The following is a 24,122-nucleotide window of genomic DNA, read 5'->3' as shown; positions in this document are numbered from 1 at the left end:
CGGTTTTAGGAAAACCGCGGTGTGACTCAAGAACCGCGGTGTGACCCGTTAGAACCGCGGTTTTGACAGTTTACACAACAAGTTTTACACAGTTTACACAACAGTATAAGTCGTAAATTATGCGAAAAACCAGTTGTATTTTTGCCCACATCATTACAACAATTTTCTTAATCATCATTCGTCAATGTTTTCAATATCGAATTCAGTCGATTGTGGGAACGTGAATCAATTTCTTTGATCAAACCGGCTTTAAACCATGAGCGCAAGCAGATGAGGGCTTCAACAGTCTCGGAATTAAGGCTCATCCTAGCAATTCCAAAACAATCTTTTCCAGTGCTGAACGCCCTCTCACTGCCTGCACTAGTGGCTGGAATGCTTAACATATCTCTAGCCATGTTTGATAGTTTAGGCCATCTTTTAGACCTTTGGTCCCAGTAACTTAGTATATCGGTCGGATCACAGTTACTGGGCTCGGTCTCCTCATTTACATACTGTTTCAATTCATCTGCTTTTGATTCAGTAGTTTTTGTGGATGTAATAGCAGCTATGAAAGAATGGTCCTCGTTTACTTGCCATTGTGCATTCAGTCAAACTCAAACAGCTTGTGGTGCGAATGTGACTATACAGTATACAGCATTCAGCATAACAGCAATGCCTGACAGCCTGACCTGACTCAATTAAGTGTCAGTCAGTCAAAGTTCGAAGTTCAACTCAGGTCCCACCTGGCAACCATTGGCACCACTTTACGCTCAACGCGATTTGATTGGTGGATTTGAAATTTCCGCCAAATTTTCAAAAAATTTCAAAATGGCGGCGGTTCGCACCGGTTTGACGAATTCCAAACCGAGAACCGCACCGAAGTCAAAAACGGCTAAACCGAACCGACGGTTTGGTGATTTTTGGCCGGCAAACCGCGGTTCGCCCCGATCGAAAACGATCGGGGCCGAGCCCTAATTGGCGCCTTGGCGGGTTGGCGGGTTGGCGCGGATCAGTGAATCTTTATTTGATATCTGACAACAGGGCTTGTTTGAAATTCAAGAGCCTGATCCATCCCCATAGCCCAAACCCCAAACATTTCAAAGTTTCTTGTGCTGGTTTTGATAGATGAAGAACTGAAAATACGAGAGGTTTATTTTTAATTAGGGAAGATGTCTACGAAAAACCGTTTAATTCAAAGCTTTGTAAGCCTAGTTCCCGACTATACACGTTCAAAATGTGAACGCTATGAATCGGAAATACAAAGGTGTCTTCAGGTAATTGTGCCATTATTTGTAAAAAATCTAATCAACTAGAAGTAAAAGGTTCTTTAATTATACTTTTCTATCTGTGGTAGGTCATTTGCTGCATGGAAAATCTTTCAGTTTTTGATACCAGCCAGCTAGATATTATAGAATTTTTCATCAATCTTAGAGAGCTTTTAAGAACATGTGACAACAAATCCTGTCTAGGGTGGAAGGCTGTAGAACTGGTTAAGCATCTGAGTTCAGATTCATCAATTTTTCAACTTCTCTGTGAATTAGAATTTGTACCAATTCTCTCACAATATCTTCATGGGCAACTGGAGGCTGACAAAGCAGTGTTATTGCTGTCTGCAATAGAGACATTGAGTGAAGGCATAATTGTGGAAAGAACAGGCTACTGGCTTGGAAACATTTTGAAATATTTAACTAATTCTATCTTGGAAAAGTGTGACTACACTTTGCCACATTTACTCGCAGTACTATCAAATTTGTGCTTTGAAAACTATGTTGTAATCAATGAACTTCAGAGAGAAAATCGATCTGAGTTATTACTCCAGTATCTTATCCAGTTGCAAGCAAACAATCCCTTAGTTCAACTTCATGCTTCTCAGGTAATTATTTATTTATTATGTATTTTTCTTCATCTTTTCTTTATAATATATAGAAATCTTAGTAAATCATTCTTCCATTGTTTTCACTTTAGGTGGTCTTTAGTATATTGGCGACTAGCTCTATTAGCGAAGCGATGCTGGCAAACTACTTAAAAACGGTTGTCGATGTACTTCCAATAGGGGCGAAAACAAACAACACAAATCTTATCCAGCGCTGTGGATCCATATTTTCTTGGATGTCGCGTGATCGCCTCATCCTTGAAATGATGAAAACCCCTCATTTTCAAGAGCTACTGGAAGACTGTTTGAAAGACATGGTCGCTTTACTTGCTTTTTCCAAACATACAAGTACAACCAACAGCATTCTGCTCTTCATAACGAAGTTGCTTAGAACCCATTTACTCCCTAACAAAAAGTTCACCGAAGCCTACATACCATCCCTTATTCCACTTTTTCAAAATGTTGCATTGACCGAAAACCTACTCGAACTACTGGCGGATTTAGTTAAAAGCTCGCCCAGTCTTCATTTAATGGAAGATATCCTCGAACAACTTTTCAGTCAAGTTGTAAATCAACTCAACAATTTTAAAAACCCCACATGCAAGACATCCTGCAGAATTCTTGGACATTCCTTGCAAATTCTACAAAATATCCTTTTAAAACTATTTAATCATTAACACAAAAGATAATTTATTTAGTTTATTTCCTTAACTTAACATTTATTTTGCACAGCTATATAAAGTTTCACCTTCCAACACTCGCATTACATCGCTGCTCAAACCGGACTCCTTTGTCAACATAGTATCAAACTTCGTGATGCTTAGCGAAGAAGTGGACGAAAAGAAAGCAGATTCGAACCTTTCTCTCAATCCTGGTGTTATGGCGCATTATACATCAGAAACGAAAATCATCGTTGTCGAGTGTCTGACCCTCCTGGCGCAAATTGCTTGCCGTGACGCTGACTACTTGCAGAAGTACAGTTATATGCTAGGGCAGCCTAATGTGCATCAGTGCCTTGCATCCGCAATTTTGCAGGGTGACTGCCATGTCAAGCAAGATGCGCTAGCCCTAGTCGGTACCTTAGGATTTTCTAGTGATAGGTGCGTACAGAAAAATTTAAATCATGTCTGTCAGTTGCTACATAAGTTTTTTTTTACGCGATAACAGTGTGATGGGCTTATCACATGCCTTGGATCAATTATGCACGCGACGTGGCAGCGTCACGGAAGATCGCGAGCAATCAGTAAATCGCGCATTTTTGAATTGGAACCTGTCTCCTGAGCAGATGAAAAAAATTGATAACCTTACAAAACAAATGCTTAACCAGGAGAAATTTTGGGAGGTAAAAGCGTACGCTAGTAGAATAGTTTTTGTGTCATTTATGGAACTTGGGTCGATTTAGAACATGAAAAAATGCGAGATCCTTGAGCTGATGGAATTACAACTTGGACGGCGTGAGCGGGAAGAGCATCGACTGAAGCTGCAATTGGATTCCACACAACAAGAGCTCAATACGTTAAAAATAAATCTACTGCAAATAAAAGCCGAGGTGCTGTAATATTTTTGGATATTCTCGTGTAATTTGCTAACTAAATATTCCATATTGATTATAGAACGAACGAATGATGGCCATGGTTCTTAGCAAAAATGAACTGGTCGAATCCAAGGAGGCGGAGAATCGAGGACTAACCAGACGTCTGGAAAAAATGCATGAGACCCAAAGAGTGAACCAGTCTGATTGGAGAAAAGTTATTCTGCACAATTATGGGCCTTAGCCAGAAAAGTAAACGATATTTTCTGTTTCAGGAACGTGAGCGGATGCAAAGAGAAAAAGACAAATTTGAACTTGCGCAAACTGAAGCGACGAACCAGATCCAATCCCAGCTTGATTCGGCTATGAAACAAATCAGGAACCTTATTCAGAAAAATGAAGATTTGGACGAAGAGTTGAAAAAATCACAAAAATCTTGTGAAGGTAGCTATAAGTACAACGTATTAGTTATACTTTACATCTAACTGAGTGGTTATTGCGACTTCCTAGGACTAAGATTGGCGTGTGAAAAAAAGGACAAAGAACTCGAAAAACAGACACAAGACCTTCAAGAGGTTAAATCCTGTAGTGATAATTTAGCGAAAACACTTCGGAAAAGGGAAAAAGAGGGCGAAGAGAAGGACAGAGAAATCACTTCACTAAGCCAGGTAGGGTATTTATGTTTTAGATCTAGATAAAATACCAAAAACTAGATTCTTTAACTTGCACGGCCAAACCTTAAAAAATAATTTATCTTCCCAGGCGGTGAAGAAATCTGAAATATTGCGCCAAGATTTGGAGGCGCGCCTCATCGAATCTGAGAAATCATGTCAAGAAACCAAAAAGAAACTAAACAAACTCGAGAAAATTCAAGAGTTTATCTATGATTTATCATCAGGGAAGAACAAACTTTTTGAGGATAAATGAGATGTAATAAAACTTTTGAGGAGAAGAATGATCAACAAATTGAGATAATAGAAATACACAGGTCTGTATTGGTGGAACCTTTTTTGCAACGTCTGAAATACAGAGATATCTTCATTACAAATTTTGTGTGTTCGAATAATTCTGCTTTGTATGGTAGAATCATTCCGCGCAAAGAATGGTTTCTCGGTTTAAAAATTAAAAAAACTAATGAAGTGTGTTTGTGAGATATCGCTTAAGACGAATTAGTGGCATCGCCATTGTCGTGGAAGCTGTTACCGTTGACCACAAAAGAATTGCCTAAGCCGTAAAGGTGACCGCAGTATTTGGCATCGTCAATGTTATCCTCGAAGAACAACTAGGGTTTCAGAACGATAATGTCAATTCACGGTAGTCGCAAAAATGAAAAAAAGTTCACGCGATGGTACCTCTCTCATTTTGAAGAATGCCACTCCTGTAAGTAAAGAATCTGAACCAGCCTGATGTTGTGGACCAATTCTTTCAAGTTCTAGTTGGTCTGCTACTTCCTGCAATCCACCCTTAAGGTTTTTGCAACTCTTCATGAGATATTTGACGTCGTAGATAGTTGGAAAATAAATCCTCAGAAGCTCAAAGAACTCGCTTTCCTCCTGAGGCAGGTGGTGGTTAGTCAGCATTTTTAGCATATAGCCAAAGTCATATCCACTGTGGAATGACAACCACTTGATATTATCCATCAAAACAATCCCAGAAGTCATCATTAGTTCGGCAAAATCTAAGGGGTCTATGCCTTCTTCTTCATGTTTTTTGAATTGGAGACCAGAGTTCTGGAGCAGTTCTATACTGTCCTGTGCATACATATCTTCCCTATGAAGAAATAAGAAAATGTAATGCTTAAGATAAAAATCAAACATATTGAAAACCATACCCAAGATTAAACTTGAAATTGAATTGCCAGGTAGTGTACCCAGAAGGTGTTTTGCCATCTTTGTTTAGGAAACTCAAGCCCAGTTGTATGATTTTCAGAAGGTCTACATTACACTTTAAAAGCTGGTACTGGTAATCAGCAGGGCTACGAAATTCACCAATGGGGCGGGCGACTACTCCTGGGAACTCTGTGTCCATGGCTACATAGTTATATGCTTGCACAATCTGGCGAATATGCCGAAATTCATCTTCCAAGTTGTGAGCCCATACTTCCCGAATCCCACACTCTTCATTACTAGGATGCATATTTCCTAAGGAATGCGAAAGAGTGAAATATGCGTAATAATAATATGATGGGGGCAAATTTAATTACGATTTGTACCAGTTGAAGTTGGCATGGCTATGGATAGTGAAGTTTCAGAAACCCAGTGATCAACACACTAGATTACACAAGAATAAAGTTCGTATCAACTAGCATATCCAGTAGCACATCACTCAAGCCTTCAAAACAATAAATTGATAAAAGAACCCTACAATTAATTCGATATTAACAACACTAGGTTAATTTAAAATGATATTTGACACATCGACTGAACTTCACCTGAAATGTTTTCTGATTTTCTACAGTGACGAAAAAAACAACTGACGAACGATAGGCGATGCATTTCGGCAGGGATAAGGTCTAAACAGTAACCAGCTACACCTTCTTTCTTCTGCCATCAGAGAGTACCCCTCGTGCTTGTGGTGAAACGTATTTCTTGCAAGTCAGTATCCGAATCACTCCAACCGGCTATCCCAAAAATGGTATTAAAAATACTTTCTTTCAATTACTTTCGTTTGAATGTTGAAGCATTTGACTTGTTTTCAACCTTTTAAATCTAAAACTTCTTAAAGGTGACGGTTTCGTTTTTTTTTAATGCGTCGCCGTCATTTGACAGAAGAGTCACATGGTTAATATGCAAATTGTCGTTCCATCCTTTACCGTTTTCTCCCCCAGTGAAAGCAAGCAAACACATCTGTAATGGTTATATAATTATGCTTTATTTAGGTCTCACTCAACCCAACCAGAATCTTGAAGCATGAGGGTGAAGAAGAAAAAGCTGAAATTGCTCGATTGTCCTGTTTTGTTGGTGCCATTGCCATTGGTGAGCTAGTGAAGAGCACCCTGGGACCCAAGGGCATGGACAAAATTCTTATTGGTGTTGGCCGCAATGAAGGACAAGTATGTTCATATTTTGCTGAATGACTACCATTTTTATTGATTAATTAATTTTTAAAAATAACTGATATGAACTTTTTCTAAGGTTGAAGTGACAAATGATGGTGCTACAATTTTGAAAGCAGTAGGAGTGGATAATCCTGCAGCTAAAGTTCTTGTGGACATGTCCAAAACCCAAGATGCTGAAGTTGGTGATGGCACAACATCAGTAACAGTCCTGGCTTCAGAACTGTTGCGTGAAGCCGATAAACTTGTTGAAATGAAGTTTCATCCCCAAACCATCATTGCTGGGTGGCGTAAAGCCTCTCAGGCTGCCAAAGAAGCTCTTACCAATGCAGCTATTGATAATGGGTAAAGTGATTATCAAGTTATGTTTTTGTTGTAATTGACTTGGATTTAAAGATATGAAAAACTAACTTTTCTTTTGTTTATAGAAAAGACGAAGTTAAATTTCGCGAGGATTTAATGAACATAGCAAGGACTACTTTGAGCTCAAAAATTCTTTCACAGCACAAGGAATTCTTCGCAAAAATCTCTGTTGACGCTGTTTTGCGTCTGAAAGGATCAGGAAACCTGCAAGCTATTCAAATCATCAAAAAGCAAGGAGGTACCCTCACAGATTCGTTTCTTGACACTGGATTTTTATTGGACAAGAAACCGGGAGTGAATCAACCCAAGAGAGTTGAAAACGCCCGCATCCTTATTGCCAATACGCCTATGGACACTGACAAAATCAAGGTATTAAAATGTAAAATGTCAAGCAGAAACGGAACCTAACCGATAAAATCAGGTTTTCGGATCACGCATCCGTGTCGATTCCGTTGCCAAAGTAGCAGAACTCGAGCTTGCCGAAAAAGAGAAAATGAAGGAAAAAATTGACCTCATCTTGAAACATAATTGCAACGTCTTCGTTAACAGGTTATTGATTTATAATTCTGTATTTTGATAATTCTTCTATGGTATAAGAAGAGGTTCACGTATGTCATGCCGCCGTTGCCCGTAGATTTAATAGCTTTATTCCATAAGAGATCCTTTAGATCTTTGAATGTAAAGAATTAACGCTTTGTAATTTATTCTGCGTTGTAGGCAGTTGATCTATAACTACCCTGAACAGTTGTTCGCTGATGCTGGAGTAATGGCTGTGGAACACGCCGATTTTGACGGCATCGAACGCCTTGCATTGGTTACTGGAGGAGAAATCGTTTCTACATTCGGCCATCCCGAACTAGTTAAACTTGGACGTTGCGATCTTATTGAAGAGGTAAGTTAGGCAGGTTTTTTTTATAACGTAAACGTTATTGAACATTTAAATAATAGATCATGATCGGAGAAGACAAGCTGTTGCGTTTCTCAGGCGTTCCATTGGGTGAAGCCTGCACCCTTGTATTACGCGGTGCAACCCAGCAAATTCTTGATGAAGCAGAACGTTCAATTCATGATGCTTTGTGTGTTCTTTCGTCAACGGTCAAAGAGACACGCACTGTCTATGGTGGAGGTACAAATTCATCAATCGATATTATTCTGGCAACTATTAATTTTCGATACGTTATTTCCATTCCAAGGTTGCAGTGAAGTACTTATGGCTATGGCAGTGTATGCTTTAGCTGCCAAGACTCCGGGTAAAGAATCGATGGCGATGGAGGCTTTTGCCCGCGCTCTTCTTCAGCTGCCCATCGTGATTGCTGATAATGCGGGTTATGACTCAGCCCAGCTAGTGTCCGAGCTCCGAGCTGCACATGCAGAGGGCAAATCTACATACGGGCTAAGTAAGGAAGTGTAGCAAGAAAAGCACGTTTTTGTTGTAATTCTGAAATGCCTTTTATATTTTATAGATATGGACCTCGGAAAAGCTGATTGTATGCAGCAGTTAGGCATAACCGAATCGTTTGTTGTCAAGCGACAAGTACTAGTATCGGCAGCCGAAGCTGCCGAAATGATTGTTCGTGTTGATGATATCATAAAGGCAGCACCTCGCCGTCGTGAACAAGACAGGAGTCATTGTTAAAGTTACTCCGCCGATGCACAGCTTACGCTCTAATCTGAATTCGCATCCAATTTTTTTTTTGCCCCAAAGTGGTTTTCACTGATTTGCTTGATCCCACTCTTTTTGCTTCATCGTCCTGTACTGATCCTAAATCTACTACAGCTGATACACTGAACAATTGCTTAGTGAAAGTGTTTTCTTCTTTTGCTTCATTTTCATTAATATTTGCATTGAAAGTTGAGGAAATAATTCTATCTTAATATCACTAAAAGATAAAGAAGATGGATTCCGTGGAGCTCGATTTACTTACCAAATGAAAAACGTGGGCGCAATCTCATTATAGTTGGTATGTTAAGCCGTTTTCAAGTGAAGCCATTTTTGTAATTTTTCCTTCACCTTTCCCTTTAATTAACTGAATATAAGAGAATCATCCATTGATTTTTTAGTTACTTGAAATGTAAGGAAAAGAAATACAAATTACCTTCAAAACAGGTATAAACCTCAATTATCTAAAGACTCATTTGGACTAGCCGGCATTGAGCTTTCGGCGAGGCCGGACAAATCAAGCGAAGTTTTCCCATGGTTTTCCCTTTCGTTCCCTTTGTTTGTTTGGCAACTATGCTTTTTGCCTGAGTGTGGGTATCAAGTTTTTTTCTTTAGCTTTTCTTCAGCAGTCTATAAGATGGCAGAGAGAAGGAAGGGTGCAGAGTGTTCTGCGTGTTGAAATAGCCGTTTTGCCTCAAGGAACTTCCTCGTATTGTGCTATTGGATTTCACCCGTTGGAGTTACCGTGCACATTTGATGTAATTGTGTAAAAGTAACCTTCGTGATAAGATATCGATGCAAAGTGACTAAACCATACTTAGTGAAATCCGTCTATTCGAATGTACCAAGGCTATTGTTTTTGTTGACCGTGTGTATTGCTTCCGTGTAAAATAATGTCGCCGATGCATTCGATACTGTATGTGGGAAATTTGAGTCATTAGCGTGGGAAGCCTACCCGTGTTTAGTGAACTATGTCTGCAACAAAAGTGAAGTCATTGCTACCCCCACCTTCAGTAGAAAGCTCATTTTCTTCCTCAGGTTCTTGCTCTGCAGAAGGTAATAAATTGTTCAGCCACTTTTAGCTGAATATACAATGTTATGTGCACATGCCAGCAGAGAAGTTGGCAATTTAGGGGAACCTAAATCTTTGTGTGGATCTTACTTTGTTTGAGGCCACGGACCATCACACAATTCTTTTGCCAGACATTATTTGTTTGAATGCTTTCAAGACAGTATGCCTTATACACATCCTATTTTATTTTGCTCTTTATTTTTAGGTTCTGTGCCATCAGATTGTTCTGCAAAGACTAGCCCTGGAACTAGCCCAGCACACCTTCCACGAAATCGTCCAAAATCCATGATCCCCAAAATCCAGCTACCTCCTAGACCTTCAACAGCTCAACTGAGACCTGCCAACAAGCACAGGCTTTCACTTGGGAAACCTGTATCACTTAAAGAGATTCGGAGTTCTTCAGTTGGAAATGCTCCTGTCAAGGAGGATCAGGTTAATGTTATTCAACGAATACTGTAGTTCTTTTTATTAATCTTACTTTAACACTACCCAGTTTTCTAATGAATCAATGGAAGTGAAGAGGAGAAACTCGAAAGGCACGAATGGTCACATTCGCAGCAGCAGCCTGTCAAACGGTAGGGACAGGTTGAGCCTTTATGCTCCAAGCTATTCGGCAAGCGAAGAAAGTTGTTCGGAGAAGAGCAGAGAAGAGATCAGTGAGCTGATGACGCATTCGCTCATAACAACGACTGGCGCAAGCAATAACAATGACAAACTTGCAAAGAATCGAAAGCCGTTGGCGCTTAAGTCAGCCGAAAAAAAGGCTCGCAAGGTCAAATTTTACCGCAACGGCGATCGTTTCTTTAAAGGCGTTACACTGGCCGTTTCAGCTGAGAAATACCGCACCTTTGATTCTCTCCTCTCTGAGTTGAATAGACTCGTTGGGGATCGAGTCAACCTTCATCAAGGAGTCCGATTTATTTTCACTACTGATGGTAGTAAAATTAATACGATAGACGAATTACAGGTGAGACAGGTTTTATTAAGGTCTTTTTTTTCTTCTGTTTTTCATGTACTTCATTTCATTTTTCGTAGGATGGTGAGTGCTACGTTTGTGCATCCAGCGATCAATTTAAGAAACTAGAATACACCAAGTGTGCTGGAACAACGGCCATGCGTAGGTCGCGCATTACTTATGGGCAAGGAGCTATATGCCGCGAAGCATCCATGATCTCTGGCTTAGACCAGTGGAAGGAGCGTAGGAATAAAAATCACGCAAATAACAATAGCAATGGTGCAAGCAGCAGTGTCTACAGCGCGTCTATGGGAAATGGCGGTGATAGTAGCATTCGCTGGGCGGAATACATGAAGCCACGTCTCATTACGATTATTCGCAATGGCAGTCGGCCTCGCAAAGCTGTACGTCTCCTACTCAACAAGAAAACTGCCTTCACTTACGAACAGGTTGGTAGCACTTGTGGTCTAATAACGGAGTCACATCTGCTGAGTAAACTTCATGCGTGTTCTGATCCCATCGTGTTTTGTTTGGTCACAGGTATTGAGCGATATAACGGAGGCAATCCGACCAGATTCAGGAACCGTTCGTAAGTTGTACACGGCAGATGGAAGACAGGTAATTTTTCCTTTTATTTGTTATTATCTGCTATTTTCCGATAGCCTTTTAGTGTTCTATTTAGGATAGATAAACTGGTATTGAATTCTCGTAAATTTTAACACTTACCTTGTGAAAAAAATTAAATTGAGAGAAAGTTGCCGCCGTCGCGGCCTTCATGTTCAGATGATTACCTCTGGTACTTTCAACAAATATGTCCGAGCTGCGGTTGCACCATTACGGGAGAGTCTGTCGTCAATGGTCTTACTTTCTGTGGCTTGTATATCTTAGGTGGGATGCTTGGCTGATTTCTTCGGTCCGGATTTCATCTTTATCGCCTATGGCAACGAGAAATTTTCTCACGATGATTTTGACCTCACTTCCAACGGTAGTTGAACATGCAACTTCAATCCATTCTAAGAAAAATATTAAAACCCATGTTTGTGGGTGTGAAAAATTCAATATATGTAGAGTTTAATACCCTCTAATAACCATTTCTCTGATATACTCATATTTAGAAAAATTTTGAATGTATTTTCCTTTTTCTCTTTTTTTTTTCTTTAGAAATTAAATATCTACCACCATTTATCGCCCGCAGTCCGATGAATACACGAAGAGGAAAAAGTGGCAGCTCGAGAACTGGTGATACATTTTAAAAATGTGGAGATTCCCCTGACCTAAATTTAGACGATATATTTATAGGATACACCGGAGGAACCTCTCAGACTCACCGTTCACCATCAAACGGAAGGGCTGGCGGAAGCATGGGGAAAAGCATGGTTGTAGGAGTCGCAGGAGTTGACGTGGAGCAACGACCGCGTGACTCTTCACTTCCGCGTGTTTATGAAGATCCAGATGAATTAGCATCATCTAATCAGGTTTATTTAAAGTAACATGTGCAATAAGAAAAGCTATCTTACGAAGCTATGAACATGTGTGGGTAGATGGTGGTAGATGTGCCAATCGTGGTTGAGATTCGTTACGAGGTCGGACGTATTATCGGCGATGGAAATTTTGCCGTTGTTCGTGAGGGCATCGATAGGTAAAAAAGTCATTAGATGTTTTCGGAATAGCGAATCTCCAAATAATGGATTTTATATTTTTCCTTGTTTAGACGAACGCGAGATCGTTTTGCGTTGAAGCTAATCGATAAAAAGCGTTGCCAAGTAAGACCATATCATCCCAAAATGATTCTGCATCTAATGTGTGGTTCTTTTCGCAGGGCAAAGAAGTGGTACTTGAAAGTGAAGTACAAGTTCTTGGTCGATTAAGACATCCGAATGTTGTAAAACTTTATGACGTTATCGATGCCAATAGCATTCTCTGTCTGGTTTTGGAACTTGTTGAGGTGAGAAATAACAAGAAAATAACTAAAATTAATTTCATTGTATATCATTACCGAACAGGGAGGCGACCTGTTCGATGCCATTGCTGCTGCTGGCAAGTTTAGTGAACCGGAAGCCAAACGAATGACATTTGACTTAGCTTCGGCACTTTCTTATCTCCACTCGCTCAATATAGTACATCGTGACGTGAAACCGGAAAACCTATTTGTAAGATATACCATGTCACGTAATTTCGATTAGGCTTTTTTCCGTTTTGACACATCATACTTCCACCAGGTGGTAAACTTACCGGATGGAATGCGCTCTTTAAAACTGGGTGACTTTGGTTTAGCTGAAGAGACACATCAACTGCTCTACACGGTGTGCGGTACACCGACGTACGTAGCTCCAGAAATCCTTCTAGAAACGGGTTACTGGCTAAAGGTGGACGTATGGGCCATGGGAGTTATCGTTTTCATTCTCCTCTGCGGATACCCACCCTTTGTCAGTCCAACCAATGACCAAGAAGAGCTTTTCGAAACTATTTTGGCTGGACATTTTGAATTCGCCTCTCCATATTGGGATGATGCAAGCCAGATGGCCAAAGACATGATTACGCTCATGTTACAAACCGATCCCGAGCTAAGATTCTCGGCCATGGAGGTCCTCCAACATCCGTGGCTAACGGTAAGTTGTTTTATTCTATTCTCCCTATATTAAATTTTTCTACTATTCTCTTTTTATATCCATAGGAGGATGAAGATTGGCCCGACACCCAACAATGTAGCCGCTTAGGACTTCATTTTGACACAAGTCACTCAGCGACTGAGCTGTCGGCTGCACAAGCCACTGCTAAGAAATCACCCAAGTCACTTATCACTGTAGGTCCTCCTCCATGTGATCTTCCACCTATTTCCCAATAATTAAAAAATATATGTATACATCTACATGTATATGTATATTTATTTATATTTTTCCTTTTATTTACCAGTTTTTTTTTTTGTTCTCCATATCACAAAATTTTTTCATTTCCTTATATTTTCATTTCTGTTAATATCAGTTAACAATAATTGAAAGGCTATTTGATTTTTTAGGCCGAATCGACACCCTGTCTCCATTCATTGCAAGTGCTCTGAGTTGGGTTACACCTCTTCCCCCATATTCCCTTCGTATTTCGTTTTCTCTTTTTTATTATTTTCATTTCATACCATTTAGAACGAACATCAAACCTGATTCCCCTCGAAATGATACTAGGCATCCAACTCTTATTCGAGTCACTTATAATTCACACGATTTCCTTTGAAACATTTATTTTAATCTCACAAAAATTGACGATATTTGAATTTGTTGATTGCTCTTCTTTCTTTGCACCGCTCTAGTCTTGATTTCAATTTAATTTGTACCAAAACTCACGTCTATCTCCTGGGTGTATTTTTTTTTTTACCCACACCAATCAGCACTCATTTCTGCCAGCTTCATTTGGATTCGTTTTTACTAGCGTTTTTTCCCTCCCATACCACTCTTCAGTTTCCTGTTCTACCCAACCACCTCTGTCGTAAGTTGTTTTGTTCGTTTTCAGTTTTTTATTTTTTTCTCCCATAATGTTGCCGTGATATCTTTTTTTACTCAAGTGAAACTTACCGATCTCGACTAAATAATCAATTCCCTTATTTTGATTTTTTTTCAGACAACGGCGCTAGAGATGCCGTTGAAGTTCATGTGGAAATGTGGATCTCCTCGACGAAGATTGCCACTAGTAAAATGAAAACAACAGTATCACGTGCATAATCGACATCTCCAAAAAACATAAACTGATGCCTGCAACGAGAGTACTTCACGAACGAAAGCGAGATATCCAACGTATTGTCTGTTTATGTTGAGGTTCGATTGTCAAAGGCATCGATGTATCTTGCACAAGTTATATCCTTGAACCGTATATGATACTTTCTTGTACAAGTTTGTGTACGCCAGTAGTGTGCAGAATATGGCAGATGCATGAATGCAGATCCGAGATGCACCTAAAACGTTCTTTGATGCAGTAGAAGTTAAATGTCAAAGTTTAAATAGGAAAACACAAAAAAACAAACAATTGGGGAGCTATTTAGAAATTATGCAGTTCTAAACCAAAGATGCAATTAGAGTAAACTTGCTGATTTCTCCCTTTCCCCTCTCGTTAAGAAGAAAAAAAGAAAAGAAAGACAAATGAGTAAATGATGCACGACAGTTGCCTTGATGGTTGCCCTTTTTATGAAGTGATTGCGAAACAATTGAAAGCATATTTTAATGTCCCATTAAAGCTATCGGTTTTTCTCTATTTTCCGCATGTTCTCGTATTTACTTCTTCTGCCCATTGTCCCTAAAACTTGTTTTCTTCCATTAGCTGAGTTAGCATGCTTTATTGTAAGCAACAGTTATCCTTTACTGTTAATGTGAAATAGCAATGAACAATATACAGATGCTGCAATGGAAAAGCCCGCCTTAAATTCGTAGAAAATTTTAATAAATTTGCCGCCAGGTGGAATGCTAGCGCCTCTAGCGGTCAACTTATGCGATGTAAAGATTTTGAATCCCTCTCGAGACAGTACAGTGATGAAACAAGGTTGAAGAGTCAAGGTTAACGTAAGTCATCTGAATGCGATGAGGTGGTGCCTTTGTTTGATATGAAATTTTGTCAAACAGATTTTATTTAGAAAAGTGCCGAACACCAAAGTAAAATTGAGCTCCTAGGTAAAACCTACAGGTAAAAATCGTAATCACTCTGCTGTCGAAGCACGTTTTCATACTATCTGGCGTTATCTGGCTCCACGTGCATGACGTTGTGCCCTTTCTGAAGTTCCCCGCCATAATTCTTTGTTAAAGCAACACTTGGAAAAACATTTTCTCGTACAAGATAATCGTATCATATATCAAGTGTTGAGATAGTTGATCAGCTAGTTCTTGTCAAATTTTTTATTGTAATCAAATGCAAATTGAATTGGTATTATGCCTACCATGAATGATTTTACCATCTGTTTGCAAAATGTTACATTTAATTCGGGGCCTTTCAATTGTTTTACATCTTGCAGTTTTTCCTATAAGTCTTGCATACTATTTTCAACATTTACAGGCACATGTCGAAACTTAGTTATTCGTTCTGAATAATCCATTGACAAGTTTTTTCTTTTCAGAATCTCAAAATGGATTTCAAGTGGAGTTATGACCAGCAAGAACCCTCCCTTTTTATTCCATATATGTTTGACACCCCTAACAGCTATATGGCTGCAGCTGTCCATTCTGCAGATTTCAGTTATAGTTTGGACTTGAATACTGACTCGGTTCAATGTTACCTGGAAAATGAGTCAAATGAAGAAATTGACATTGAAACAATTACACCCATAAGTCACTTTGACATGGAAATAAAACAAACTGTTGAACAATACCGGCAGATTTTAACTGATGGTTTGATCCATTCTGATGTACAGGATGTTGAAGGAGCAGTGTTACGAATGAAGGAAGCTGATGAGTATCCGGGGGCTGTCGATACTCAACAAAATTCGATGGATGTCGACAGCCTTTCTGCCTCACGAGAATCGCGTGAATGGCAGTATGTCCAGTATACTGATACCTACGGAAGCACGCAGTGTTTTGCCGTAAACATCGAAACACATGATCAGAAGGAGAAGTTGGAAGAAAACCATACTCATCACCAGCTCCTTCCTCTTCAGCCCGATTGTAGCAGAAGTCAGCTATACCGATTGCTCAACTTGTCTTCAGATGCAAAACATTCAACAGATATTGAACAAACAAATTTTGAATCATCAACAGAGGCCACGTGCCTAACACAATCAGATACCGGAAACAATACCCAGTCCGACCCCCCATCCGGAAATATCTCAAGCACCGATCAAGTCATCGTCACGGCCGACTTAACTGTTCTTGTAAAGAAAATTTCAGAACAGGATTGTAGCATTGTTCAACCTGAAGCCACACAGACAGATGAAGAATCACCCTGTTTACCAAATCCGGTCCAGTTCGAAACCAAAGTCACTCATTATCCAATTACCAGCGACCTTGGATTAGAACCTGGAAAACTACCGGAATCACCCCGGCTTGCCGATGAAATCATTTTTGATGCGGTTGGTCCATCACCTTCAAATCCTGAATCCGCTTTGAACCCCATTCCAGGCAATTCCGAGATTGGTCCGTTCTGCACTGCCATCGGTATCTTCTCATCTGTTTTTTATATGACTGCCCTTCCGCATAACCAAAATAAGCTACAAGCGGAAGAGCTAAAAAATGGCGTCATCATCGAATTACACAACCGTTGGCTTCAAAACAAAGACACAAGGAAAAACTTTGTCAGGGTGCTCTGTCTGTGGTTTGACATTCAATTAGATTGGACAAACCCATGTGTAGTCATCCGACTATTCCGCAAAGCATTGGTTCCTCTTCTTGCTGAGAGGGCGGATCTCGTAAGGTGTTTCACTGCACCTGCTACCCGCAGGGCATCCCATTCAAGATGGAAGACCCAAAAGGACAGCAATCCTCACCAGCAGATTTCTCAGTTTGATTCAGCCGTCTTTGTTATACCACCGGACGGATTCGAAGAGCCGCTTCATAATCCTATTAAGACAAAGAGCAAAGTAATCAACAGCAACCTGGCTGACAGTAAACCGGTGACGGGCAAAGGGCGTAAACCTACGCAAGGCCAGCAATTGCTCGATCTTCAGGCCCGTTTTGATGCCTTCCGTCGAGCACAGCGCAAGCACAATACTGCATTCCTTCGTCATATTTCCCTTATCCAGCGTCAGCTCGAAGACGTGAAACGAAATACCTCCAAACGCTTATTTCAAGATCGCCGGCGTTCCATGCCAAACCCTACTGTGTGAGTTCCCGGATTCTTGGAATTTCTTTTGGGCGGAATATGTTGGCTAACGGATTTTATTTTAATATTTCAAATTATTTTTGGACAGCTGATGTTTGAAAACTACCCAAATTTATTTGATTGCACCTCGATTCCTGAGCTCCCTTTTGTTGTCTTCATTTTCTAACCCAGAGATATGGCTCGTCAAGTAGTGCGCATCCAAGTCAAACGGAAAAAAAAAATATTATTCCTTTGATAGAACAAAAAATTTCATGTTTGTTTATTGCCATTATAATTCTGTTTTCTTGTCTCTTCTTTTTTTTTATGGGGCGTTTCCTTTCCCTTTTCTTCCTGTTTTTTTTGGGGCAAATGTATATTCATTGATATGTTTCCTATTGATTTTGTAGGATATGTTGATTTTGGGTACTAGTTGTGGGGTTTAAATCTTTTGTTTTGGGGTTTTACACAGTTTCGCACACGGATGTTCGCAATACATCGATGGGCTTCAAATTAACCCTATCCATTTTCATATCTTTCCTAGGAGGGTACCACATAAATTTTTGTTAAATTCCATTTGAAATTCTACCTTTAGGTGGCATTTCTGTTGCAATTCAATTTGTCTGTAGCTTCAATTTATCACAAAGAGTGCGTTGTTGCTTCCTTGGGATTTGAATAGTGGAACTTCAAGTTCGTGTGTCACTGGCAAGATTACACGAAAGCCCTTCTTCCCATTCGCCTTGCTGATGTGCGCGGTTCCCCACTATGGCGTTCCACCATTCCAAAATGTGAGTGGGTTTTGTGTCTTTAATTGTCTGCGATTCGCATCTAACAAGTTTTCTTTTTATCTCTTATTTTTTAGCTGGCTCGAGCGGGCGTGAGATATAGTGATATATCTGCGGGCAATACGCTTATGTCGCTTTTCGCGTGCCATTCACTTGCTTTTCTGCAGTGCCAAACACCAAGGAAGAAGAGACAAAGCGCAACAAAGGATGAATGATAATGGATATGCTCCATCTAGGAAAGTACACTCAAACATGTTTGTCGTCCGGCCAACTGTCGAGCGTATGTTCCAGAGGGTTAATGAATGCCCGTCTCCGAGGTTCTTATGTAAGTAAGCCACAGTTGTATATTGTAGCAAGACCACCGTAAAAACTTAATCAAACATTCTTTCTTTTGTTCCCTTTTATTTGTTCTTAAAAAATGCAACGAGGGTAAATGAAACCGACAGACCTTCTCGTCCGACTCCTTCCGCTGATGACTAGTGATTGCTCTCGTCTTTTGAGTGAAGCACGAAAAGAGGCTGGCCGACTTGGTGCATTGCGTAAGCGCAGACCAATGGCAGGCGGAGCCAGTGAGACTGTACGCTCTCTCAGCTCTCGCTCCCGCACGCAGCTTTTGGGTTCGTCAGGTGTTCTGAAGGCGGAGAACAGAACGGAAGCTCATTCCCGGCAGTCAGCCACTTCCCGATTCCGCACGGTCAGTCTGTTGTGATGGATCCGTTTCGTTTTTATGAGAGGATCCGCCACCGTGACTAGTTGTTATTCTTATTTTCTTCTTATAGATTGAACCTTTGGACACGCCACACCGTTTCACCCTGTCAAATGAGTTTCTCCGTTCGTTGGGCTGGTGGTCCTAGAGAGCACCTGCTACTAATGGACAACTGGATGCGGGTGAGTTAAATGTCAAGCGATGTAATAGATTACTTGTTTTCATCAATTGTATTTATTATATCATATCACCTCTTTTTCTTATTTATTTACTTTTGCAGGATTTTTAAAGTTTGTTGTTCTGGGTGAAGCGAACGTTAAAACAAAAACAAAAAGTGCTTTCCGACATTGTGTTTCAATCTGCAAGCAACGACTCCCAAACAGGATTATTAAGTTTCACGCGGGAGCCCTCACAGCTAAAGGGTTGTATTGGCGTACCACCTCCGAACCACACCCGCTCTTTTGCTGCTTGTTAGTCAACGCATTTCCACCAAATCAACACCTTCCGCTCCGTTTCCGTTGCACAAAAAGCGGTAAGTGTTTCCATTCTCTTTGTTCTTTTTCTTTTTCTTTCCAGCTTTTCCATTCGTTTCCGTTATCAACAAACGACGGACGACTGGATCATTATCCATTCTGTTTCTTTCTCCCCCCCTTCTTTCTATTATTGTATTCTGTTTATTTCCGTTTGCACTTCTACTTAGTCAGGGGTTGCAGGGGCTTCGCGCTGATTCAGACTAATACAGAGTCTCTCTATTGGCATACATTGAAGCAGAGACCAGAGCACTTTAGCTTGAGCCGCGATCGATCTTGTGCACATTTTCGAGTTGTTTCCCTGTTTGCCGCCTACTGGTGCTAGCAAGCTTTTACTGAATATTGTAAGCGAGAAAAAAAGAGGCTAGAGAGAGAGATGATGATTGCAAGGTGATGATAATCAATCATCTAGGTCAACTCCAAGCGATGAATTGGCACTTGCGTTCTTTCAGCGTCCGCCTGTTTTTATTCCTCTTCTAATCGTCACCGACATTCGATATTATTTTGGTTAGCAAAACAAATGAATTTGGGGGAAATAGGAACAATCAGTTGTTTGGGGAAAGGCCAGCTCCCATTGCTGCACGCCTGGCAAGAAGTTTTTCTTTCTTTTATTCCATCCCTTGTCTGCTCTACACGTGGCTGTTGTTGGTGATCATTCACATGCTCGATTGGTTGGGCGCTCGGGTGAAGAAAGAAAGAAAAAAACAAGTTTTCCCAGGGACTAGACGTCTGTTATCTCGTCCCCCATCGTGTAAGGGCGCACCTGTCAACCTGTTTTATTTACACTCGAAGTATTCCCTTTTTTTTTTTTTTCGTTTTGTTTTTGCGTATTGTTGTTATTATTGTCGATATTTATCGACACGCTTTGCCGATCTCATCGAAGCGATGCTGTTTTGCGTTTATTTGTGTCTTTCTCTTATCGAAGTCGATGTGTTTGAAATGGCGGATCACGTATCCATCGAAGTGAATTTATTTTTATTTATTTTTTCAAAAGAGAGTTGGAGCTCTTTAAATTCCATTGGGATTGTGTTTTGTGATTTTAAAAAAAATCTTTAAAGCTTTGAAGCAAAGTTTATTTTTGATATTGCACTCAGTCCTACATCTAAGAAATGCAACGATGCGTAAAAAGTTCTATCGTTGGTACTCGATTCATTTTGAAAGAAGCAAAATCTCGCAATCTCTGCTAGGAGCAAAAATCCCCAATAACTAAAACATATCGAATAAAAAAAAAATAGCACTTGTATTCTTCCGGTACGGCCTAAAAATCGATACAATTATCAATTCAAGTAAATACCCTGATGTATTTATTTTTCTTTTTTTCTTTCCTGGAGTCATCAGGTGGATATTTTTAACCCGTTCATCGACCGATCGACCCGTGTCATGACAGGTTTTTTTTTTTTTTTTTCTTTCCCTTCTTTTTTCGATCCAGTTTGCCCTGTCGTGCTGGTGATACCAGAAAATCAATGAGCCGGATCGATTCTTTCGACGCCGTTCTAATGATTCGATTGTCATAGATCGACATGTTGCTGATAATCATCTACAGGTCGTTTTCTAGTTCCGTTGCGTAGATTCGCGCGTGATGCGAATGCATTCGAACGTCCCATGTTGAATAAATCATCGCCTGTGTTTGCGCTTCGGATAAATAGGATAGTTATGGGCCTGTTTTTTGTTTGTTTGTCTGTTTTCTTTCGTGCATTATGTGCTGCCGCTTTACAAAATCGACGTTTCTCATGGCAGGTGAAAAATGGCGTAGATTTAAAAATGGAAATGCGATGAGGCAGATTGCAATATTTGAACGGCGTTATTGACAAGCTGCTAACGGTGGTCCATGTTGTCAGCCCTCCCCTTGGATGTGACAGACACTGTCGGGTATTTACTTAAAAAAAAAATTGGAATTGAAAATTTCTTGGAACGTTGACAGGAGGACTTAGTTGCTCGAGGGAAAGCTGCTGCGAATCTTGTTTGATCAGCACAGAGAGGGTGCACTGCTCTTGATTAGGTTTTTCGAAAAGAATGGTGCGTCGGTGGATTAGAAACCATCGAATCCATCATTTTTTTCCTTTTTGGCCGCTCATCTGGTGCGCACACAATGCGCTGAACGGCCGCCAAGTGTTTACGACCTGCCGTCGGTCGTCACATCGTTCCATCGTGCGGCCTTTAGTGTCTAACCAGATGAAGTCGTTACACGCGGTGGCTATCGAGGAAGTCGACGACTTGAAATTGAATTTCTTCTATTATGTTTATTACTCTGCTTTTTGTTTGTCACGGCCGAAATGAGTTTTGATCAAGCCCAGCTTTTCACGGTATTCCCATGTTTGTTTTTGTTTTGTTTTTTTTGGGAGGGGGGATAATCTGAATGAGGTGAAAGACGAAACGAAATACTGGAACCTCTCCTCTTTCTTTGTGTGTTGGGATTGGGATTGATCGCTATCAGAGGCCCTTTGATAGTGGATTAGTTGGATGAGACGTTAGGTACCTCGCCAAACACGACCTTCCCGGCTGGCCGTAACTCGCTTTGATAACCGTCGAGTGTATAGAGGACGAACTTCTCCCGTCTCCCTCCTCTTTTTTAGATTAACATCTTCGACTTACTCTTTTCTTTTTTTTTTTCTTTAATTTTATGGGGGGAAGGGTTTCATGTTTTTCGATTTTCAACCTAACATTTTCATCATTAAAAATAAAGTTAAGAGTCAGTCTGTACGACGCGTTCGCATGAGTGGGGCTAAACGAATTTTTCTAACGTCACGATTTTCGTTCCTGGTGCCTATCGATTGAATTAAATGGGGGGAAAAAAAAAGAAGAAACAACTTGGCAATCTAAGTGAACGATGTAATCCATCTTGAAGTTTGGTTCTCCGCGACCCCGGTTCGATCCGTTTGCCCGAAACGGGGTAAACTTGCACCGCAAGTTTCGGTTACATGTTAAACCGTGTTTGACGTTGCGGTCGTTTTTTTTTCTTTCGTGTGAGCTGTGACCAATTTTCACATACCCTTTGTTGCACTAAATCAATCGTAATGTAAGCTGACCTATTTGCCATTTAATGGCTTTGGTCCAGTTTTGATTGCCATGTCGGCACGTTCACGCCCAGCGTATGCGGCACGCACACGGTGTGCGGGCCCACTAGTTTTATCGATCCGTGCTCTCCCCGTCCGTGTCCCCCGTGGTGTAAAAAGAAGAGAAGAATACGGTTATGGCGTGAGTCTACGCGTTTGTTATTCCAAGTCCCCCGCGGATGGATGGGCATTGCACGCTCTGTTGCATCCGCACAACACAATGGCAGAGGAGTTGGGGGGGGGGGTGGTTGGGAAGGCTGCGAACAACTACTGACTTTCGATATTATTATGCGATAGAATATTCTGCCTTTAAGGTGAATAGTTGGCGTCGTTTCTTTTGTTTTGTGTTGGCCTGCGTCTTTAGGGTTATTTGTCGTGGACATTTTATTTTATTTTTATTTTTATTTTTTTTGTGCATAATTTGCCGATCGATCGAGTCATTTTTTTTTTTTGTCCACATTTCAGACTGAGTGTGATTGCATCAGTACTCGACATTTTAGTTGTAATGCGGCGCACGACAGCGCTGTTTTTTTATTTTTATTTATGCGCCTCATTTATGAGATATTCAAATGGCGGGGCTTCACTATTTTGCATCGTGTTCTTAACTGATTGTGGGTTGGCGGAAGGGGCATGTCCGGAGAGATTTTTTCAGAGTGACACGTAATCAGCCCTTTACTTGTGGTTTTGAAAAATAAAAAATGACTTTTGATTTAAAATTTGACATTTGATAAAACGTAGGTAACTCTGTTTATGTTTATTGCCCTATTTATTTACATATTTTTTTTTTTTTTTTGCTTCTTCGAACAGTTGACGCACATATCCTTTATCGCTCGAGCCTCGACCATACATTTTTGTTTTTTTTCAATATTAAAATGTGGCGTAGAGGCGTCGTGTCTCTTCGGAGGTGTGTCGTATCGATGATCCATGGCTGCACGATAATAGGCAAAGATTTTTCTTTTTTTTTCTTCTTTTCTTTAAGTTGTAAAGGAAGATCCACCACCGCATGTTATCGTCGTGTTCGATGGGTAATAACTGGGGGGGGGGGGCTTCTGCAGACAGGAGAGACTAGCAAAGAAGATCAATAGTATTTTAAAAAAAAAAAGAAGGGAAGAAGGCGAAGCTTATTCTTTGGGGTACCGACAAGCCTTGATTGTCACCTGCCTCAGATGTGGCATGGAAGAAATGCGAACGTGAGTTGGATTTGCGAGAAATAATTGATTTTCTTTCATGTTGATATTGAAGGACGGGCGAAAAGGATGAAAGCGTTGAAAATTGTTACTCGTGTTGCATCTTTTCTTTTTTCTTTTGTTCGCCAGTTTGACGTCAGTCACCTTGTGTTCGTTATAAATTCCGCCTCTGGTAAAGAGAGAGAGAACCCAAATGAGAATGAACTCGACTGATATGAGGCGTAATTTCTCATAAATTTTGTTTCCCCTTCCGCCATTTAAATTTTTTTTTTTGCTTAAACTTAATCAACCGTTAAACATGTAAAAAAATCATTCTCGTTTGCGTGCGATAGCTATTTGCATATTTCATTGCGAAAGAGTATTATTTTCGCCTTTTTGAATTTCAATTGTTTAACTTCAAAAAAGTAAAGAGAGAGGCTCTAATTTCAGGAGGCAACTTTTGTTGCTTTGCAGTTTGCGCCCCAGCGTTTCGTAATTCGATTCTCTTTGCTCCATCCCTTTGGTGACAAAGAGGATCTCGTTTTTGTGTGTGTGTGTGTGTGTGTGTTGTTGTTTTTAAATGAACTAATGGTACGAATTAATTAGGAATAAGAGAAGAGAGTCGTGTCAAC

The 24,122-nt window shown here is 40.3% G+C and overlaps 6 protein-coding genes across 16 annotated transcripts in view; 5 read left to right on the top strand and 1 right to left on the bottom strand.

Annotated features, from left to right (window-relative positions):
- Window positions 1-1,030: 1,030 nt before the first annotated feature.
- Window positions 1,031-4,431, top strand: LOC116926105. Its single transcript, XM_032932886.2, has 10 exons — window positions 1,031-1,253; window positions 1,334-1,852; window positions 1,945-2,500; window positions 2,583-2,952; window positions 3,020-3,194; window positions 3,255-3,401; window positions 3,466-3,600; window positions 3,659-3,827; window positions 3,894-4,051; window positions 4,146-4,431. Exons 1-10 carry the CDS (start codon window positions 1,149-1,151, stop codon window positions 4,308-4,310), a joined length of 2,499 nt encoding a protein of 832 aa, XP_032788777.2. The 5' UTR covers window positions 1,031-1,148; the 3' UTR covers window positions 4,311-4,431.
- LOC116926112 (CCR4-NOT transcription complex subunit 7) lies at window positions 4,356-5,849 on the bottom strand. Of its 4 annotated transcripts, none has more exons than XM_032932901.2 (5): window positions 5,815-5,849; window positions 5,596-5,714; window positions 5,215-5,524; window positions 4,736-5,153; window positions 4,356-4,665 (listed from the first exon to the last, which is right to left on the bottom strand). In XM_032932901.2, exons 2-5 carry the CDS (start codon window positions 5,609-5,611, stop codon window positions 4,543-4,545), a joined length of 867 nt encoding a protein of 288 aa, XP_032788792.1. In that variant the 5' UTR covers window positions 5,612-5,714; window positions 5,815-5,849; the 3' UTR covers window positions 4,356-4,542. The 4 variants fall into 4 exon arrangements, with proteins under 4 accessions (XP_032788792.1, XP_032788790.1, XP_032788791.1 ...); XM_032932899.2 differs by having other exon boundaries at window positions 5,587-5,714; window positions 5,815-5,833; XM_032932900.2 differs by having other exon boundaries at window positions 5,596-5,834.
- An 8-nt stretch (window positions 5,850-5,857) lies between these two features.
- LOC116926106 (T-complex protein 1 subunit beta) lies at window positions 5,858-8,607 on the top strand. Its single transcript, XM_032932888.2, has 9 exons — window positions 5,858-6,017; window positions 6,262-6,435; window positions 6,518-6,783; window positions 6,867-7,170; window positions 7,223-7,350; window positions 7,519-7,693; window positions 7,750-7,927; window positions 7,995-8,198; window positions 8,265-8,607. Exons 1-9 carry the CDS (start codon window positions 6,015-6,017, stop codon window positions 8,435-8,437), a joined length of 1,605 nt encoding a protein of 534 aa, XP_032788779.2. The 5' UTR covers window positions 5,858-6,014; the 3' UTR covers window positions 8,438-8,607.
- Window positions 8,608-9,374: 767 nt separating this feature from the next.
- LOC116926104 (serine/threonine-protein kinase DCLK1) lies at window positions 9,375-14,881 on the top strand. 2 transcript variants are annotated; one of them, XM_032932885.2, is made up of 16 exons: window positions 9,375-9,517; window positions 9,739-9,965; window positions 10,027-10,500; window positions 10,569-10,937; window positions 11,029-11,106; window positions 11,377-11,473; window positions 11,650-11,727; window positions 11,788-11,963; window positions 12,030-12,127; window positions 12,200-12,251; window positions 12,308-12,433; window positions 12,492-12,638; window positions 12,708-13,097; window positions 13,163-13,291; window positions 13,505-13,965; window positions 14,098-14,208. In XM_032932885.2, exons 1-15 carry the CDS (start codon window positions 9,433-9,435, stop codon window positions 13,544-13,546), a joined length of 2,568 nt encoding a protein of 855 aa, XP_032788776.1. In that variant the 5' UTR covers window positions 9,375-9,432; the 3' UTR covers window positions 13,547-13,965; window positions 14,098-14,208. The 2 variants fall into 2 exon arrangements, with proteins under 2 accessions (XP_032788776.1, XP_032788775.1); XM_032932884.2 differs by lacking the exon at window positions 13,505-13,965 and having other exon boundaries at window positions 14,098-14,881.
- Window positions 14,882-14,977: 96 nt separating this feature from the next.
- On the top strand, window positions 14,978-17,767 carry LOC116926107. 4 transcript variants are annotated; one of them, XM_032932891.2, is made up of 3 exons: window positions 14,978-15,029; window positions 15,090-15,150; window positions 15,578-17,767. In XM_032932891.2, the coding sequence occupies exon 3, from the start codon at window positions 15,587-15,589 to the stop codon at window positions 17,276-17,278; it is 1,692 nt and encodes a 563-aa protein (XP_032788782.2). In that variant the 5' UTR covers window positions 14,978-15,029; window positions 15,090-15,150; window positions 15,578-15,586; the 3' UTR covers window positions 17,279-17,767. The 4 variants fall into 4 exon arrangements, with proteins under 4 accessions (XP_032788782.2, XP_045032734.1, XP_045032733.1 ...); XM_045176799.1 differs by having other exon boundaries at window positions 14,996-15,150; window positions 15,578-17,274; window positions 17,363-17,767; XM_045176798.1 differs by having other exon boundaries at window positions 14,997-15,150.
- Window positions 17,768-18,430: 663 nt separating this feature from the next.
- LOC116926109 (synaptotagmin-7) overlaps window positions 18,431-24,122 on the top strand; it is a 38,416-nt gene continuing 32,724 nt past the window's right edge. For 2 of the 4 annotated variants that reach the window (XM_045176794.1, XM_045176793.1), the window contains exons 1-3: window positions 18,437-18,729; window positions 18,815-18,923; window positions 19,022-19,273. The gene's annotated coding sequence lies outside the window, so the exon portion shown is untranslated. Of the gene's footprint in view, window positions 18,730-18,814; window positions 18,924-19,021; window positions 19,274-24,122 lie in introns of all 4 variants that reach the window. The other 2 variants (XR_006649346.1, XM_045176789.1) reach the window with 2 other exon arrangements.

The sequence above is a fragment of the Daphnia magna genome, linkage group LG7 (genome assembly GCF_020631705.1).
Source record: "Daphnia magna isolate NIES linkage group LG7, ASM2063170v1.1, whole genome shotgun sequence".
Classification (NCBI taxonomy): domain Eukaryota; kingdom Metazoa; phylum Arthropoda; class Branchiopoda; order Diplostraca; family Daphniidae; genus Daphnia; species Daphnia magna.
The sequence above is the reverse complement of the archived record's forward strand: the minus strand, read 5'-3'. Positions and strand labels throughout refer to the sequence as shown.